General features: G+C 45.7%; 1 protein-coding gene across 1 annotated transcript in view; it reads left to right on the forward strand.

Annotated features, from left to right (window-relative positions):
* Nucleotides 1–4413, forward strand: part of LOC132830603 (14-3-3 protein gamma-B) — a 79418-nt gene extending 75005 nt beyond the window's left edge. Inside the window, exon 2 of the mRNA XM_060848465.1 lies at nucleotides 2299–4413. Within this exon, the coding sequence (XP_060704448.1) occupies nucleotides 2299–2955 (657 nt within the window). The 3' untranslated portion in view covers nucleotides 2956–4413. The remainder of the gene's footprint in view (nucleotides 1–2298) is intronic.
* Nucleotides 4414–21261: the final 16848 nt, after the last annotated feature.

Genomic DNA, 21261 nt, shown 5'->3' on the forward strand with positions numbered 1-21261 from the left:
GCCTAGTTTAGTTTGGGATTATGTTCGGCATGGACTGGTTTGACTAAAGGGTCTGTTTCCGTGCTGGATGGATCTGACTTTATGCCTGTGTATGTCAGCACGGTGGGTGTAATCCGTGGTCATATCCTCACTCAACTGTTTTTCCGATTGATATTAAATCCGTGATCATGTTCCTTTTTATCTTCTCCACCTTTTAGATTCCCACACTTGTTCTTCCCTCACCCCCCCACCTCATTAATGCTGTGGCATCACAACCTGTTTTATTGCCGAATAACGGAGTCCAGCTTTAGTTGTTGTCTGGAACGTGTACCTCACTCCTCCCACTTGAGGCTTCCTTCCTCACGATCTTCCCTAGTGCCTGTTTCTTCAGTTGTTGCTTTCAACCCCAGCTTTCCGATTTCAGTCCTGTACAAGATCCATCTCATTTTACATCCTTGTTGTAATGTCCTCCTCGGTGGTTGGCTGCGTGTAAAAAACAAACGGTTGAAATAAGTCCTAGACCTGATGACAGACTGGCTTGCGGCTTTGTTGATGTACTACAGAACTGTTTCGGTGCTGATTTTGTAAAATGTCTTTTTAGCTCATTACAATCTAAACACAACTTTACTGTTAGTCTGCACGCATAAGGGTACACGCTGTAATTGGAAAGGTGAAAGATTATATCCAATAACAATTCTGCAAGTCAGTGGGAGTACACTGTGGAATGGCAATGTTTTTGTTTAATGGCAAAATAACCATTTAGCAGTTTGCCTGTAGTTAGTTGCCTGTCATTAAGAGTGCTCGAAGTGGTAAATTACCATTGATTCAATGCTTCCTCCTTCCTGCCTGTTAATCTCTTCATCATCCACTCCCTCCATCACCAATGTTCACAGCAGTGTGTGCTATCTACAAGATGCACGGCAGAAATCCACCAAGGATCCATGGAGTACCTTCCAAGCCCATGACCACTAACCACTAGCAGATACATATGAATACCTTTCCCTGCAAGTTTTTCGCCAAGCTACTCGCCGTCCTGATTTGGGGCAATGGAATCTACCGTGAGGGTTGACTGTCGTAGCAGAGGATAGGTTAAAGGGTGTGGGGGTGTTAAAGAAAAGGGGATAAACAAATGTGGGCCATGTGGGATTAGAGCTGCTACTTTGGTCCATTCACTGGGATCAAATAGTCTGTGCGTGTATTGGAACCTCAACGTGAGGACCTCTGAGCAAGAGATTGGATTTTTGTTTTATCCCCTAATTGTTTACCTGTCATTTTTCTTTTGTGAATTAAAGTTATCTTCTTGTTTCTAGCTTGATGTGACTAATGGAAGTTAGCAGGAGTTCATGTCATACCGTTTGAGTAGAAAGGGGTGTCCCTAAGAGCTGAGCGGTTCCTCTAATTGTTTTCTACTTCCGTTGTACATTTTCCTGCAGTGCAACGTAGGAAACGTTCGGTAAATGCTGGAAATCCAAAACACAATGCCCGAGAAACCCAGCAGGTCTGGCAGCAGCCGTGGAGAGAGAATCTGTTCACGTTGAGAGTTTGGTATGACTCTCTCTTCCTGGTTCTGAGGAGTCCTAACAGATTGGAAATGTTAACTGTTTGTTTCTCCAGCATTGTGTATTTGAGCAGCTTACTCAGTGGGTAAGAAGAGTTGTTGAGAATGGCATACAGTCCAAGAGTTGGTGCTAGTGTTTGCCATTCAAACCCCACTATTCTGCACTTTTGCAGGCAATTAAGATTAGGCCTGCTTCTCCAATTTTTCCAGGCAGTGCATTCCAGATCTCCTCCTTTGGATAAAATTCATTTGAATTTTACAGTATAGAATGAGGCCATTTGCCCCATTGTCTGTACTGGCTCCTAAGAGAGCTACCCAGTTTGTTCCACACTCCAGCTCTATCTCCGTAACCCTCTAACTTCATCGCTTTCACATACATATCCAACTCGCTTTTGAAACCTCGCATGGAATCTGACTCCAGACAACTCATTACAAATCCTAACAACTCTCGAGTGAAGAGATTTCTCTTCATTACACTCCTTGCTCTCTTGTTGACACTGAAATTTTGACCCCGAAGTGCTGACATAGCAATGTAGTAACAGAATCTTCTCCATTACCCAGTCAAAATTGTTCATAATTGTGAACACCTCAATAAGGTTACTACTTAATCTTGTCTGCTGTCCCTTTTTTTTAATGGTTGTTGCTTTCTCCAGTTACCTTGAATCTGTTTCTGCTTTTCCTGGTTGTAAGAACACTGGTATTGTGTGTTTTTGCTCATTCCTTTTGACTTACCGTGGCGTTCCCTGTATCTTGCCCGACAGGTAACGGAACTGAATGAAGCCCTCTCCAACGAGGAACGGAACCTTCTCTCTGTCGCCTACAAAAACGTGGTGGGGGCGCGGCGCTCCTCTTGGCGGGTCATCAGCAGCATCGAGCAGAAGACCTCGGCCGACGGCAACGAGAAGAAGATCGAGATGGTGCGGGCCTACAGAGAGAAGATAGAGAAGGAGCTGGAGTCCGTGTGCCAAGACGTGCTCAACCTCCTGGACAATTACCTGATCAAAAACTGCAGCGACACGCAGCACGAGAGCAAGGTCTTCTACCTGAAGATGAAGGGGGACTATTACCGCTACCTCGCCGAGGTGGCGTCCGGGGAGAAACGTGCCACGGTGGTAGAGTCCTCGGAGAAGGCCTACGGGGAGGCCCACGAGATCAGCAAGGAGCACATGCAGCCCACGCACCCCATTCGGCTGGGCCTGGCCCTCAACTATTCGGTCTTCTACTATGAGATCCAGAACGCCCCCGAACAGGCCTGTCACCTGGCGAAGACCGCCTTCGACGACGCCATTGCCGAGCTGGACACCCTCAATGAGGACTCCTACAAGGACTCCACCCTCATCATGCAACTCCTCCGCGATAACCTGACGCTGTGGACGAGCGATCAGCAGGACGACGAAGGTGGCGAGGGCAACAATTAAGTCCCGGGCTGGGTGGGGGGGTGGGGGTTAAAGGGGGAAACTGGCTGCTCCAGCTGTGACCGCAGTCTTTTTATTTCCACTCGGGGTGGGGAGGGAGGGAGCCTCCCCTGGTTACCCCCCTCCCTCCCCTCACTCTCCGCCCTTTGTTGACGCCTCTTCGACATTTTGCCAAAACACCACTAGCGGAAGGTCAGACTTGGCTGTGCTGGTACAGAATGGGAGCCACACACACACTGGCATCTGGACTGTCCTGTAGTTAAATAAGTGGAGCTGTTTCATTTAACGTAAAGCTAGACTGAAGCAAAACTTGAATGATGAGGTCTGCACATTTTAAACAACAAAAAAATTACTCTTGTGGTTTCAGTAACCTTTTCATTGTTTAAAAAGGAACTTAAAAAAAAATCAAGTGTTAATGAAATGCAGTATTAAAATATTTTTTTATTTGTTTGCCTATTTAAGAAAAACAAAAAAATAGTAATTTATAATCTATAAATGTGTCCCTGAACTCCCCCAGCCCCCAGTTAAAATAACTGTGGCTACAGTCCTGAAAGAACATCTTCACAATTTGAGGTTCCAATCTGTTTCAACAGGAAACAACCCGCTAAAGAAATTTGCAGATTTATCAGACAAGGTCTTTGTTTAAACCCGTTGACAAATGTATTTTTTTTTAAATTTTTGAAGCACCTTTTCATCAGAATTTAGAAACCCCAGACGATTGGTTACTAAGGACCTGCCATTTTACACCACGGACTAGTTCCACTACCCTTTCGCCCCCTCTGTTACTGGAAATACGGGATAACTTTTTTGGGTCAGGCTGAATCAAAGGCAGATTTCTTCGAAGACAAATAATGGGAATTGATCTTCAAGCAGCTTATTTGTGTTTTTTAAAAAAAAACGCACTTGCCTATTATGCCGTCTTATCAAGTGTAATATGATTATTATGCTCCAATATTGTGCATGCTGGTGACGTATTTAAACAGTAGCTGAGATTTATTAACTTATAGGCGTGATGTATTCTTCTGGCGAAAATACTAGTCTTCAAATGTAACTGATTTGCTGAAGTACGCTCTACCCAAATGGTCGTAACAGTTAATTGGTCTGTTATGGACGTTACTATCGTGACATGCGATTATGTAATTGATCTGTTGAAAGCACCAATGTTTTAGCTTAATCTTAATGTCTGGTGTTTTGTTAATAGTGAAATTATTACAGTGTAGGAGCTTTTACCAGAACTTGTTAGTATGAGGCTTCTGTTTGTGCTTTTTGTCATGTTACGCGGTGAACTCTCAGTTTGCACAAGTGACTTGATTATTTTAACTCTCTCTGGTTCAGTGTATCTGTGGGGAACCTCTTTCACACAATGGAGCATTCCTTAACAGTTTTATCGGTAATGGAATATCTTGAATGTGAGTCATTATGTAGTCGCACACAGGCTAATAAAATTGCAAATCAGTTCTACTGCTAATGCCTCTTGATTCTTTTTTTTTCTTGGGTGAGCCACAAATTGAGCAATTGGATGATCTTTGACCGGAAGGTCCTTGTGTAGGTGGGGCACGGGGAAGGCAAACGGTGCCCATTTTGCCAAGCCCAGCTGGATGGTTGGGTGCTGCTTGTCTGTGTGGGTACCGCCTTTGGACAAAGACGTGATTCATCCAACACAGTTTGTTTCAAATATGCAAAATGGGACTCTTGAGTTTCCAATGCAAGATTTGCACCGCCTCCCTAAAGGTGGGCAGCTGGGCTATATGGTGTGTACAGCAGTACATCAGAAGAAACGTTTTCCCCATGATCCCATGAGCAGTTCCCCAAAGTGATGGTCTAGTGGTATCATCACTGGACTGTTAATCCAGAGATCCAGGTAATGTCTGGGTTCAAATCCTGCCACAGCAGATGGTGGAATTAGAATTTCAATAAAGAATCTGGAATTAATGATGATCAGGAATTTGTTGTCAGGAAAAAAAACCCATCTGGTTCACCTAATACCCTTCAGGGAAGGAAGCTGCCAATCCTTATCTGCTCTGGTCTACATGTGACTCCAGACCCACCACAATGTGGTTGACCCCTGCCCTCTGGGCAATTAAGGATGGATAATAAATGCTGGCCTAGACAGAGATGCCCACATCCTGTGAATAATTTTTTTTCATGGAGGATTCACGAATGGACAACATTTCTAACACGTGATCATGGGGTGAGCCCACTCCAGGAATTGGCCAAATCAACTGAATTTTTATTTCCACTCGTTTGCGGAGGGCTTCAGCATTGAGAGGTGCCTTCTTTAGAATGAAGTGTTGAACTCTGCATCTGTTGAGCATTAGCCAGGGCTAAAGGGTCCCCTCCAACAACAAGACCAGGTTCTCTGCCTGCTTTTGTGGTATTTGTGGAATCCTTCTCTCGGCGAGTTGACTTGTTTGCTTCCAAAACAACACTACAACTAATAGATTACTTTAAAGGTGCTTCTGAATATCCTGAGGATGGGAAGCTGCTATCGAAATGCCAGATATTTATTTTGCTGCCAACCTAGTGAGAAACAGATTTCTGATATCGTTGACCCCTGCTCCAACTTAAAGCCTCTGCATTACAATTTGATTCCACCTATGGAAATAGATGCCTCAATTCCTTTATTCTAAATGTCACAGTACCATAGGCTTAACATAGCAATTTTGCTGCACACAAACTCTTCATGCCCCCCCTCCCCCTCTCAGCTCTGTCCCACTCCCTCACTGCGACTGATATTGTGGAGTTTATCCCTGGAAATTGGTGCCTGAGTGAGTGTTTGTGATAACTAACATTTCTGCCTGAACGTTTTTGGACTGTGGGATGAAACTGGAACTCTAAGGGAATGTGCAAACCCCACACAGTCACCCAAGGCTGGAATTGAACCTGGGTCCCTAGTGCTGGGAGGCAGCAGTGCTAACCCCTGAGCCACTATGCTGCTACACAGCTGTTGCATCATGGGAAAATGATGTCCTAATGAGCGAAGTGGGACAGAGTTATAACCTGAAACTGTTTGTAAAACACACCCCCAACTCCCTCTCAAAGTAATGATAGTGATTTGACATTCTGGTTATTTCTCTGACACTGAGCTCATCTCTTTATTTCGATGGCCCAGAGAGTCTGAACGCTCTCTTTCCTGCACCATGAACTATTCCCTACCTCCAGCAGTAGCAGAGAGACTGTTTTAGATCCTGCTGTCACTCCCCACCCCCACTACAATCCCAGTATTGGCTGCTCACAGCTGCTGAGGCTCCCTGAACAGAACAGGAAGATACCATCTAGGCTATCCCGTCCCGCCAACACTTGGCTGATAGTAGGCAGGAAGTTGCTTTGTTGAATTATGTGGTTGCACTCCCTTCAATAGGGAGAAAAGCCTTCCATCCTGATGGGAGGTTAGTCCAGCTCAGTACATTGAGAGATGTACAAACCCACCAGCCTGGAGCCTCATTTCACACTGCGGTCTTCAATGTAAGCACTGTTGTACAGAGAGCTAGGACTCCCAGCAGTGGTGACCATTTTGCTCAGCCAGACGGATTCTGCTGGTTTTTCTGTCTAAGACACCTTTTCTAAGGTACGTTATAGAGTCATTAGTGATATACAGCACAGAAGCAGATCCTTTGGTCCAACTCGTTCATTCAGATCAGATATCCTAAATTAATCTCGTCCCACCCTGCCAGCATTTGGCCCATATCCCTCCAAACCCTTCCTATTCACATACCCATCCAGATGCCTTTTAAATGTTGTGATTGTACTAGCCTCCACCACTTCCTCTGGCAGCTCATTCCACACCCTTAATGTGAAAAATTTGCCCGTTAGATCCCTTTTTAAATATTTCCCCTCTCACCTTAAACCTATGCCTTCTAGTTCTGAACCCCCCCTCCCCCAAACCCAGAGAATAGACCTTGTGTATTTACCTTATCCATGCCCCTCATGATTTTATCAAACTAGATAAGGTCACTCCTCAGCCTCTGACGCTCCAGGGAAAACAGCCCCAGCCTATTCAGCCTCTCCATACAGCTCAAACCCTCCAACATCTTGTAAATTTTTTCTGAGCCCTTTCAAGCTTCACAACATCCTTCCGGTAGGAGGGAGACCGGAATTGCATACAATATTCCGAAAGTGGCCTAACCAATGTCCTGTGCAGCCGCAACATAACCTCCCAAATCCTGTACTCAATGCTCTGACCAATAACGGAAAGCATCCTCACTATCTTAACCTGCGACTCCACTTTCAATGAACTATGAACCTGTACTCCAAGGTCGCTTTGTTCAGCAGCACCGCTCAGGACCTTCCCACTAAGTGGTCCTGCTCTGATTTGCCTTTGAAAAATGCAGCAGCTTATGTTTATCTAAATTAAACTCTATCTGCCACTCCCCAGCCCATCTGATCAAGATCCCATTGCAATCTGAGGTAATCATCTTCGCTGTCCATTACACCTCCAATTTTGGTGACATCCGCAAACTTACTAACTATACCTCTTATGTACACATTCAAATTGTTTATGTAAATGTCAAAAAGCAGTGGTATTACTTGTATAGAATTTAGAAACGGGGAGATGATAGCCTAGTGGTATCATTACTGGGGTGTTAATCCAGAGATCCAAGTAGTGCTCTTGGGAGGAGAAAGTGAGGACTGCAGATGCTGGAGATCAGAGCTGAAAAATGTGTTGCTGGAAAAGCGCAGCAGGTCAGGCAGCATCCAAGGAACAGGAGATTCGACGTTTCGGGCATAAGCCCTTCTTCAGTGCTCTTGGGACCCAGGTTCAAATACCACCACAGCAAATGGAATTTTAATTCAATAAAAAGAAAATTTGGAATAAAGAATCTAATGATGTTGATTGTAGGAAAACCTTATTTGGTTGACTAATGTCCTTTAAGGAAAGAAACTGCCATCCTGATCTGCTCCGGCTCCCATGTGACTACAGCCCCACAGCAATATGGTTGACTTTTAACTGCCGTCTGACCCATTAGGAACGGACAGTAAGTGATGACCTAGACAGTGACACCACATCTCATTAATGAGTTTTTAAAAAAAAAAATTCCTCACAGCTGGGTGGAAGTTTGAGCGTCATCCATTCTGCTACTGGCAATGGATAGCTGCCAGAATGTTGGTGGGTGAACATCCCCACGGCCAGCATCGATTGTGCCTACATGGTGCCCAGTGTTTGGGCATTTCACAGAGCAATGGGAGAGATTTTGGGAAGCCGTCAGTTATAAAGATAGAAACATCAGAAAATACAGGTGGGAGTAGGACCTGGAGCCTATCAAGCCATTCAATATGATTGCAGCTGTTGTTCATCTCCACTCCATACTCCGTCTCTATCCCCGTTACCCCCAGCAGTTCTAGTGCCAGAAATCCTATCAATATCTTCACATGGACCCAATCACTTAGAATCTGTAGTGTGGAAACAGGCCCTTCGGCCCAACAAGTTCCCAACAACCATCTGAAGAGTAATCCACCCAAACCCTTCCCCCTATCCTACATTTCCCCTGACTAATGCACCTAACCTGGACATTATGGACAATTTAGCATGGCCAATTCACCTAATCTGCACATCTTTAGACTGTGGGAGGAAACCAGAGCACCCTGAGGAAACTCATGCAGACACGGGGAAAATGTGCAAACACCACAAAGACAGTCGCCTGAGGCTGGAATCAAACCCATGTATCTGTCGCTGTGAGACAGCAGTGCTAACCACTGAGTCACCATGCCGCCCAACCTGTGCTTGATGTTAGTGGTAGAGCTCTAAAAAAACTTCTCATTGTAGTGATAAATGGATCCTACTTTGAAAATGTTTAGATTTTATCGGGATGTGGGAGCCATAAGCTCAGCAGGCACTTGATGCTAATCCTTAATTGCCCTGGAGAAGGTGATGATGCAGTCTGTCTTTTGTAGGGGAACCCTAAACTCAGGGCATGTTTGACTGAGCATCTCAGCCAGGCCTGTGGAGCTGATCTGAGTCCCAGTTGCCCATTGTAATTCCCCTTCCCATTCCCTCTCCAACATGACCATCCTTGGCCCCCTCCATTGCCACAGCGAATCAGACCGCAAACTGAAGGAACAACCCCTCATCTTTCGCCTGGGCAGCCTACAGCCTGGAGGACTCAACATTGAATTCTCCAATTTCAAATAACCTCCCTCCCTATCTCCTGACTCCCTTCACAGCCCCTCCCCCTTCCTCACATTCCTCTGATTGACCCTTACAGCTACCAATCTGATTCATTCCTCCCATCGACCAACCAGGTACCCTCTACCTGTGTTTACCTATCCCCATTTCCCCAACTGCTACCCCCCTCCCTTTATCAGCAGCTTCCCGTAAACCCACCCCCAGGCCTGAGAAAGGTTTACACCCAAAACATTGACTTCTCCACCTTCTGGTGCTGCCTGGCTTGCTGTGTTCTTCCAGCCTCCTGCTTGTCTACCTTGTATAGGGACACCTGCAGTACTGTTGGGCAGCACCTTGGATCCAGTGATATGTGAAGGATTTGTATGTGGTTTGGAGGGCATTTGTAGATGGTGGTGTTCCCATGGCTCTCTTATCCATGACCACCTCGGTTGTAGAGGTCTTCAGTTTGGAAGATGTTGTCAAAGAAGCCTTGGTGAGTTGCTATGATGCTTGCTGTATATTGGGCAATTTGGCATGGTCAATCTAACCTGGCCTGCACATTCTTGGACTGTGGGGGGAAACCACAGCACCCAGAGGAAACCCACACAGACATGGGGAGAAGGTGCAAATTCCACACAGACAGTCGCTCGAGGCTGGAATCGAACCTGGGTCCCTGGTGCTGAGGCAGCAGTGCTAACCACTGAGCCACCTGTCACTCCTCCATGTCGGTAGCAAACACCTCATAACTGTTTTTGGAAGCCCAAGCTGGAAGCTCCCTCCATTTCTACCTGCTGGATAACCCCAAACCTGTCCGACTCGGGATCATATTCTCCTGTCCCTGACCATTGACCAATTCTCAAGCCCTGTGTGACCGCAGGGAGTGTACCTGCTTCCTGAAAATGTCCAGGTAACTGCACCCCCCCCTCCCTTCCCACCTGTCATTATGCTCTGCAATACCTTGAACCTTTGGCTTGGAGTTTCTGAGCTGGAGTCTAAGATGCACAAGCCCCAACCCCTTGCTGTCTATATTCAGTCAGCAGTTGTGTTTCTGGACTGGGCCTCTATGAGAGACAGCAATAGATGCCTGTATGGGGTGTGTTTGAATAAGTGGTAGAATTAAATGAGTTATACCAATTTACAAACGTCTATGTTTTTGCAGCTGAGCTGTAGTTTATGGCCTACTGTATTGTGTGAGAGCGAGTGTTTAGTTTTCTGAGGTTAGCAGAGCCTGTTAATGGACTTCTGTTTCTGAAGAGAGTTCAGAGCACCATCCTCTACAGCAACAGTCCCAATAAATACCATGGCCAGTGACAAAAATGTGAGATTAAATTACAAGTTTGCTTCAGGGCAGTCACTAAAGAAACAAAAACAGAAAATGCTGGAAAAGCTCAGCAGGTCTGGCAGCATCTGTGCGGAGAAATCAGAGTTAATTCAGGTTCCATGACCCTTCCTGAAAATGGTTAACTCTGATTCCTCTCCACAGATGCTGTCGGACCTGCTGAGATATTAATAATGTCTTGTGGTTTAGAACATGGAAGAATACAGCGCAGAACAGGCCCTTTGGCCCTCAATGTTGTGCCGACCCATTCTCAGCTCGTCACCCTGCACTATCCCATCATCGTCCATGTGCTTATCCAAGGATTGTTTAAATCTCCCTAATGTGGCTGAGTTGACTACATTGGCAGGTGGGGCATTCCACGCCCTTACCACTCTCGGAGTAAAGAACCTGCCTCTGACATCTGTCTTAAATCTGTCACCCCTCAATTTGTAGTTATGCCCCCTGGTACACACTGACGTCATCGTCCCAAGATGTGTTCACTCTTCCTGTTCAGCCCATTTCATTGCACAAAGCATTGGCATCTTCGGTATCCCATAAAGAGTGAGGGACTTGGCGTAGTGTTCACTTGCTTGGTAGGTCTGTCAGTGAATGGGATGGGATTGCTCTCTGCTGCAGGTGTATATAGACAATTCACACACAACAATTTGCATAGAACCACCCTATAAAATGTTCCAATTTATGCACATTGTTGCAATGAAAATACTGCTGTGAGCCCACAGACCCAGCAGCTGCATTATTCCCTTTGCAATTCCATTTTTATTTCGGCCCCCTCTCTCTTTCCATCCTTACCCCTTTTGTTAATGTTCAGAGAAACCCTACTGTGTGGAAGCAGGCCATATCGACCCTCTGAAGAGCACCCCACCCAGAGCCAACCCCACCCCTCTAATCCTTTAACCTCCATCAATGGTCCACCCAGCCTGCACATCCCTGGGTGATTTACCATGGTCAGTCCACCTAACCTGCCTGTCTTTATATTGTGGGAGGAAACCGGAGCACCTGGAGGAAACCGCCACAGACACAGGGAAAATGTGCAAACTCCACACATACTGGGGCTGGAATTGAAACTGGATGCTGGTGCTATGAGGCAGCAGTGTTAATCACTGAGCTACCATTATTGCCCTGCCCTTTAATGGGCTCTGCTTTTCACTTGTTCCTTTAAAGTAGTGAAACGGATGGTTTGTTCAAAAGAAAGATTGAGATAATCAAGACTTGCACTAGGATTTCTGACACGTGCTCCCCAGAGTTGGGCACTTGGGGACCTGACATAATGGACATTGGCTCTAAGGTAGTCAGGCCCCTTCTCTCCCCCTCCCCTAATGCTCACTGAGGGATCACAAAGTTTCCAAGCCTGAAGGTGGGAGAAAACATTTGGATAGCATTGAATTTAAGGAGTCGAAGTTCAATGGGTAGCCTGGATGCACCAAGAAAATGCAAGTCGCCATAGCCTGCTCTCGCAGTTAGTGAGGGACAAAACGTTTAACCTGAGGGTCACTGTGCCTCAGGCAAGTCCGGGAATGTACACGTTGATTTCAGCCTGGGCGGGAACTATGCCCGAAATGTTTGGTGTCTGCTTCATGGACCAACTGCTGGGCCAACAGGGGTGACTATAACAAGGTGACCAAAACCGAATACAATACTCCAAGTGTGGCCTTCACCAGCATCCTGTATACCTGTAACATCACTCCCCAACTTCTATACTCAATGCCCTGACTGATGATGTGTGTTGGACTGGGGTGGACAAAGTTAAAAATCACACAACACCAGATTGTAGTCCAACAGGTCGATCTGGAAGCACTAGCTTTTGGAGCGCTGCTCCTTCATCAGGTAGCTGTCACCCTTGACGACCAGAGATGACCATAACAAGGTGAAAGCCAGTGTGCCAAAAGCCGTCTTCACTGCCCTGTCTCCTTGTGACTCTACTTTCAGAGAACTGAGCACCTGAACTCCAAAGTCCCTCTGTTCCACTACACTCCTTAAGATCCTACCATTCACCATGAAACTCCCACCTTGATTTGACTTTCCAAAATGCAAGACCTCACACTGATCTATATTAAACTCCATTTGCCATTTCTTGGCCCACTTCCCCAACTAATCAAGGTCCTGCTACAATTTCTGATAACTTTCTTCACTGTCCACAATACCTCCTATTTTAGTGTCATCAGCAAATTTACTAACCATGCCTTGTGCATTCTCATCCAAATCATTGATATTGATAACAGTCAGTAATGGGCCCAGCACTGACCCTGAAGTACACCATTAGTCACTAGCCTCCATCCGACAAGCATCCTTCCACTATTACCCTCTGCTTCCTACCATCAAGTCAATTTTCTTCATGCGTTCATAACCAGATTTCATTGAATTCACTTTAAATTTTATTGTAGTGGGGTGAGATTGAAGTGTAATCCTCAATCAGGTTATCAGTTCATAAATTGTCAAAAGACTCACAAACTTACACATCAGGTCCCGATGGCAAGATTGAGCTGGTGGGAAATGACCAGAAGCATGGCCTTCCACAGCACAGGTCCTTTGGGAAATGACGGCACTGGGGAAATTGGTTACTGTTGGCACCAGGATGCAGAGTACATTCCGGCGTTCGAATGGGATGACCTGAGGGGTGTTCAGTCCTGGCCTTTGAACCTCACGAGGCAGCCACCAGCTGACGATGCAGGTGTGAGAAGGCAAGAATGGCCTGGAGCCAGCAGCAGCCCTGAGGTTAGTTCGAACAAAGGAGTGGGAAACAGTGCTGTCAAGGAGCAGTGAGGGCGGGGCTGGCTGCTTCATCGAATATGGTGGGAGAATCCTGCCCCCTTGTGGCTCCATTTTCAGGTAAATACATTTTCAACATTCAACTTGTGGCCTGCAAAGATCCTTTCAGGACTACCTGTGAACCCCCTTTTAAGCTGGATTTCCATCAGGCAGTTCAGAGGAAACCAATCTTAAGCTGCTAACTGCATGAGCAAGGCACATGGACCTTCTGGCATTACCAATATGGCTGCCCTGGCACTTGCACCTCTTTGTGAGTGTGCGTTTCCAACTGAGAGGTGTTATTTAGGAGGCCAGTTTGTGCCTGATAACTGGATGAGGTTAGTAAAACTCTCAACTCCTGTGAAGGATAAGGTGAATAGATTAGAGGAAGTGGCAGAGGATAAGAGGAGGTAAAGAATTTGGAAATAGGACAAGGGTAAATGAGGGGAAGTTAAAAGTGTGCAAGAGGGGAGATGCAATGGAGGAGGCGGCGGCAAGGTAAGAAATGGGGAGATGGAGGCTGAATGAGGGGAGGATGAGATGAGGGATGGGGGGATGGAGAGGATAAAAGAGGCAGAAGTGGAAACATTGATTCTTGACTGTGATTTTGTACTGGAAGAAGCCAGGGTTGTATCAGAAGCAGTTTTCCCCGATGTGGAAGTTTGTGATAATTTATGAACTGAGAAACTTATTGATAACTCCACTTTACTCTCACCCCACTGCAATAAAGTGTAAAGTGAATTCAATGAAATCTGGTTATGAACACATGAAGAACTAATCACAAAAGTCAGATTATTATAAAAATCCAAGTGGGCGAACCTTGCTCTTCAGCTGAAGAGTTGAAGTGTTAGGAGTGGAGTTCAGTTCTGTACCTCCAGGCTCAGGCAATGGGATCTTCTACATCGACTTGAAGCAGAACTATACAATTGAGTGCCTCATTCATAAGGTGTAACCTCCCATGATGCAGCAGTCACTTAATACTGCATTCAAATGTCACTCTAAGTCACAGGTTGAAGTTCTGGTATAGCATTGGAACCCATGACCCCACTGATTCATTAAAGATTCTTATCAACTGAACCAAGGTACCGCCAAGGTACCGTCTGAGCTTGAGAGAAAAAATCACAAACGTAAGCATTGAAAGAATTCCAAACATGATCTCTATCAATCTTAAAATAATTTTCTGGAATGCCAGCCCAGATTGTGAGCTCAGATATTATTGTCTGTAGTGTATCAAAAATTGCGTTGTGCATTTTGTCCACTTAAAATTACTATAGACATATACCAGCAGAGGGAGTCTATAGACATATACCAGCAGAAGGAGTCGAGAGGAGATTAAAAAATCCAAGTTGAACAACACATACAGATATTCTTCTCTGAGAATTCGACTGGAAGCTGTTTCTTCCCAACAACATCACAAAGCCACAGAAAAAGTGCAGGAAATGAAGTGAAAGTTTCAAGTATATAGTCTTTCTCAGTGGCAGTATTAAACTAAGTCTTATGGTGTGCAAACAAGAAAGCTGATCTATTTCCAGCCATCTCAGGATTTCCATGCAATTCAACATTCTTCGCTGGAGTGTTGGGAAGTGGCTATTTGATATCAGAGTGTTGGCCAAGTGGCTGAACATACTTGTTATCTCGAGGAGGTTCAGCCCTGGGAAGTGCTTAATATCACACATGGAACAGTGGAGGCTTCAGTGGGAACTGGTTCATACCTGTCTGGTTTCTGTTTCTTCAGTATCAAAAGAATGTCACAGTCTATCTGGGAGAGTAGAGTGTGTACTGGAGAGAGAGATACCTGACTGGGATTCCCTAGCACAAACTATTTTGTCTTTTTAGGAATTTATATCTGTGATACCCGCAGATCTCCCTGACAGTCAGTGAGTCAGTGCTGAAAGAGGGAATTAAACTATCAATTATATTCTCAAAACAGAGATATTGCTCGACATTGTTTTCATTTATTCAGCTTTTTTATTTTATGCATTTTTATTCTGTCTAACTGCGTGAGCAATCTTGGCAAGGCCAGCATTTGTTGCCCATTCCCAATTGCCCCTTGAAGGGGTATCATAGAATCCGGACAGTGTGGAAACAGAGCATTTGGCCCAACAAGTCTGTACCAACCCTCCAAAAAGGTATCCCACCCATACATTTATCCCAACCTTACACCTCCACTTAAATACACCTCCAATTTAATATGGTCCTTTCATCTAACCTGCACATCTTTGGATTGTGAGTTGAAACCAGCAAAAATGGGGAGAATGTGCAAACTCCACACAAACAGTAACCCGAGGCTGGGGAAATAACCCAGGTCCCTGGCACTGTGAGGCAGCAGTGCTAACCACTGAGCCACCGTAGTAGTTGGTAATTGGTGCTGGACTGTCTTCTTGAATTGCTGCAGTCCTGACGGTGCACAAATACTCAGTGCTGTTATAGAGGGAGTCCCAGAATCTTAATGCAACGACAGTGAAGGAACAGAGATATAGTTTCGACTCCAGTGAATGACTGAGAGGGAAGGTTGCAGGTGACAATGGTGCAGTGCATCTTGTTGGTGGTATATGACCCTGGGGTGTTTGAGGTGACATGTTTGAGGTGACATGTTCATTAAACTTGATCATCTTGGATAGTATCAAGCTTGTTGAGTGTTTAGATTAGATTAGATTACTTACAGTGTGGAAACAGGCCCTTCGGCCCAACAAGTCCACACCGACCCGCCGCAGCGCAACCCCCCCATACCCCTACCCCTACATATACCCCTTACCTAACACTATGGGCAATTTAGCATGGCCAATTCACCTGACCCGCACATCTTTGGACTGTGGGAGGAAACCGGAGCACCCGGAGGAAACCCACGCAGACACGGGGAGAACGTGCAAACTCCACACAGTCAGTCGCCTGAGGTGGGAATTGAACCCAGGTCCCTGGCGCTGTGAGGCAGCAGTGCTAACCACTGTGCCACCGTGCCGCCCTCATTCTTGGAGCTGCACCCATCTAGGCCCATCATCCTGCAGACATGTTCATTGGAAAGAGTGACCATGTTTTGGGAGTCAGGAGGTGAGTTAAACACTGAAAATCCCAGCTGTTCATCCGCCCTTGTTGCCAAAAATATTTATATGCTGGTCCAATTAAGTTTCTGATCATTTGCAACCTACCAGGACATTGATAGTGGGAGATTCAATGATTGCAATGCTGCTGGGGTGACATAGTGCTTCAGTAGTTGGCACTGCTGCCTCACAGCGCTGGGTACCCGGGTTAAATCCTACCCTTGGGTGACTGTCTGTGTGGAGTTTGTACCTTCTCCCTGTGTCTGTGTGGGTTTCATTCTACAGTCCAAAGATAGACAGGTAAGGTGGATTAGCCATTGGAAATGGGGAGATGGCCTGGGTGGGATGCTCCTTAGAGGGTCGGTGTTGATTTGATGGGCTGAATGGCCTGCTTCCCCGCTGTAGCGATTCTATGATTGAATACAAAGAAGCAACAGTTAGATTCTCTCCTGCCTATGATGGCCTTTGTCTGTTTTGAATATTACTTGCCACAAGTCTGGATATTGCCCAGATCTTGTTGTGTTTGAACATAGACTGCTTCAGTATCTGATGTTTGCAAACATCCCCAATTCTGACCTTATGACAGAAAGAAAGTCACTGATGAAGCAGCTGAAGATGTTTAGGCCCAGAGCACTACTCTGAGGAACTCCTGCAGAGATGTCTGCGAGCTGAGATGACTGACCCTCCAACAACCACAACCATCTTCTTATGTGTCTAGCCTGACTCTAATCAACAGAAAACTTGCTCCCTGATACCCATTGATTTCAGGGCAGTCACTGCCATCTCAGTTCTGGAGTTTAGCTCTTTGTTCCTGTTTTAACTGAGCCTGTAATGAAGTCAGGAGCTGAGTGGCCCTGGTGAAATGCCAACTGAGCATTGGTGAATGGGTTATTGCTGAGCAAGTGCCACTTCACAGTCAATGACACATTCAATCACTTTGCTGATGATCAAGAATAGATTGATGGGTGGTAATTGGCCAGGCTGGCTTTTTGTATATAGGTCACACCTACACAATTGTTTCAAAATGTCAAATAGGAGCCAATGCTGTAACTGTATAGTCATCCGCTTGGCTAGGAGCACAACTAATTCCGGATCACAACCCTACAGTACCATTGCTGGAATATTGTCACAGCCGATAGCCTCTACACTATCCAGTGCCTCCAGCCATTTCATGTGGGAGTGAATCAAATTGGCTAGAGACTGGTATCCCTGATGCTGGGATCGCAGGAAAAGGCTGGGTTGGATCATCCTGTCAGATTATTGCGAATGCTTCACCCTTGTGTTTTGCTCCAAGGTTCTGGGCTCCTCATTAAGTTTGGGGAGTTTTGTAACCTCTTTTCCTTTGGTTGTTTATCTCAATTTTTCCACCACGATTCACAACTGCACTGCAGAGCTTCGAGCTAATCTGTTGCTTGTGGGTTGGCTTGGCTTCATCTGTCACAGAATGTTTCTACTTCAGTCCTGGACTGTGGTTCTATCAGGTTGACACCACAGTGTTAGGAATGCCTGGCAATGTTCCTGACATGCTCTCCTGCACCCATTGAACCTGCCTTGGTGATAAATGGTGGAATATTCTGGACTGAGAAGGTTACATGTTATGGTTGAATGCTGTTCCAATGCTGCCTCATCGATGTCCAGTTTTGAGCTGCTTGATCTGGTCGTGAATCCAGCCCCTTTACTGAGGTGATAGTACCCCACAGCTCAATGAAGAATATCATTGAGTCATACAGCACAGAAACAGACCCTTCAGCCCAACTCATCCATGCCGACCAGGTTTCTTAAACAGAGCTAGTCCCATTTACCTGCATTTGGCCCTTATCCCTCTAAACCCTTCCTAACCATGTATCTGTCCAAACTTCTTTTAAATATTGTAATTGTAACAGCCTCTAGCAGCTCTACTTCCTGTAGCAGCTCATTCCATACACGCACCACTCTCTTCATGAAGAAGTTTCTCCCCAGGTCCCATTTAAATCTTTCCCCTCTCCCTTTAAACTTATGAGCTCTAGTTTTGGACTCCCCTACGCTGGGGAAAAGTCATTGGCTATTCACCTCAATGATGCCCCTCATGATTATATGTCAGCTCTCAGCCTCTGATGCTCCAGGGAAAAGCGTCCCAGCACATTCAGCCTCCTCTTATGACTCAAACCTTCCGGTCTCGGTAACATTTTGGTAAGTCCTTTCCCCACCCTTTCCAATTTAATAACATCCTTCCCATAGCAGGGTGATCAGAATGGTATGCAGTACTCCAAAAACAGCCTTACCAATGCTATAGCTGCAACATGATGTCCGAACTCCAATACTCAGTTCTCTGACTGATAAAGGTACTCGTGCCAGATGACTTCTTCACCACCCTGTCTACCTGAGACTCTGCTTTCATTGAACTATGTACTGGATCTTCACCCCTTTGTCTCTGTTTGACGTACTCCACAGGGACTACCATTAACTGTATAAGTTCTGCCTTGGTGTGCCTTACCAAAATGCAACTCTTGCATTTACCTAAGTTAAACTCTATCTGCCGCTCCTCAGCCCAATGGCTCCGTTGATCAAGATCATGTTGTTCTTTGGGATACTCTCAGAGTAAACTCAGGATTTTGCCCCCTTGAGGATTGTGTGATAGCCATTCCCTTCAACAAGGTAAAAACAATGACTGCAGATGCTGGAAACCAGATTCTGGATCAGTGGTGCTGGAAGAGCACAGCAGTTCAGGCAGCATCCAAGGACCAGCGAAATCGACGTTTCGGGCAGAAGCCCTTCATCAGGAATAAAGGCAGTGAGCCTGAATCAATATCACAGACAGATATTGTCGCAGCTGGATCTGTGAGCATGAGTTCAAGGCGATTTGTTTTCCCCCCACCAGTTGCTCCATGCCCAGATATCTTTCAAACCCAGACTCCTATCCAGATCCTCACCACCCTCATTGTTTCTTCGAATCCGTGTTCAATGTAGATGAGTGCTTTCACCAGCTGAGGGGCATCACTGGTTGGCCATCATCAAGCTCTTTCCTTGGTCATGTTTTGAGTAGTGTCCCAAGTCAACATTGAGGACTTTCGTAGCAACTTGGTGTCCTGTCTGATGGGACAGGACTGCCAACCAGGAATGGTGAAAAGGGAATATGGAATGTGGCCCCTCAGCTATGACTTGCTGACCGGGATAGTGTCCAGTAGGATATCTCATCCAATGCTGTCACAGGCCTCGGATATTATTAAGAAGGGAATTTCAAGACATACAAATAATGATGTGAAAGTCCTGGTGTAGACGATGTTAGAAGTCACACGACACCAGATTATAGTCTAACAGGTTCATTTGAAATCACAAGCTTTCGGACCGCTGCTCCTTCATCAGGTGAAATGTTCAAATCTCTGACTTGATATTTCCTTTCCAGTACTGTGCTTCCATACATCCTCTATTTCTTCACTTAGATTGCTTACAGTGTGGAAACAGGCCCTTCGGCCCAACAAGTCCACACCGACCCGCTGAAGCGCAACCCACCCATACCACTACATTTACCCCTTACCTAACACTCCGGGCAATTTAGCATGGCCAATTCACCTGACCAGCACATCTTTGGACTGTGGGAGGAAACCGGAGCACCCGGAGGAAACCCACGCAGACACGGGGAGAACGTGCAAACTCCACACAATCAGTCGCCTGAGTCGGGAATTGAACCTGGGTCTCAGGCGCTGTGAGGCAGCAATGCTAACCACTGTGCCACCGTGCCGCCCATAGTTATCGAGGCATTCTGCACCTTCTTCACACTGCTGGAAATAATACAATTTACATCATCGTCCTCAGAAGTCAGTATCTGCATTTGCCTGTTGAAGGCGATAAGTATTGTACCAGAGTAGATAGCCATTCAAAATACACAGTGGAAGGATTGAATATTTTATTTAACAAAGCAGACTTTATTAGTTTGCCAGGACAACAGGAAAATGCAATGATAATCATATGTGATTATCATTAAATGAAGTAGGCCCTCCACATTCACTTGGCTAAAATCACATGTTGAATGGGCAAATCATTGCTTGGGCAGGCTTCATGTCAAAGGGTAGGCCCCAAAATATTCAAGAAATATTGGAACATTCAGCTGCTCATTTATCTTCTCACGTTTGCCCAAAAACCACCACCATCGCTATTCCTTTAAATAGAAATGTTTACCAAAGTAATTCACCCAAATTCATCCCAATGATTCACTGCCAAACCACAGGCTCGCTGGAGGAGTTTGAACATCTTCAGCGATGTGTTTTGGCTACAGTTTGATCTGACTGCATTGAAGAGGAGCCAAGCATGCATGCAGTCATATATAAAATTGAAAAGTTCTGCAAATGCTTCTAGTAGAATGATTCGAAACTGGAAAGGCAAGAGATAGGTTTAGGGTTCAGTTTGGGACCCAGTGTTAGAAAGACAAAGTTTTTATCGAAAGTTCAAGAGAAAGGGGATGGGATTGATCAGGGGGTGATGGTGGAGGATGGGAGGGTGATATTTGTGCTGGACAAAGATCGTGCTAGCTGGCTCAATCACCTCAGATTTTACAAATCGCAGTGGAAGTGAGAATGTTTTTTATTCATTTGTGGGATGTTGGCATCACTGGGTCAACATTTGTTACGTACCCCTAGTTGTTCTTGAGAAAGTGGTAGGAGCTGTCTTCTTGAACTGATACAGTCCATGTGCGTGGGTTGACCCACAATGCCCTTAGGGGGGTGAATTCCAGGATTTTGACCCAGTGACACTAAAGGGATGGCGACACATTTCCAAATCAGATGGTGAGTGACTTGGAGGAGAAAGTGAATGTGGTGGTGTTCCCATGCGTCTACTGCCCTTGCCCTTCAAGACAAAAGTGGTCGTGAGTTGGAAAGTGCTGTCTAAGGATTGTTGGTGAATTTCTGCGGTGCATCTTGTAGAGAGTACACACTGTTGCAACTGAGCGTTGGTGGTGGATGGAGCGGATGTTTGTGGATATGGTGCCAATCAAGTGGGTTGCTTTGTCCTGAATAGTGTCCAGTTTCTTGAGTATTGTTGGAGATGCACCCATCCAGGCAATTCCATCACATTCTTGATTAGTGCCTTGTAGATGGTGGGCAGGCCTT

Source organism: Hemiscyllium ocellatum, chromosome 31 (genome assembly GCF_020745735.1).
Source record: "Hemiscyllium ocellatum isolate sHemOce1 chromosome 31, sHemOce1.pat.X.cur, whole genome shotgun sequence".
Classification (NCBI taxonomy): domain Eukaryota; kingdom Metazoa; phylum Chordata; class Chondrichthyes; order Orectolobiformes; family Hemiscylliidae; genus Hemiscyllium; species Hemiscyllium ocellatum.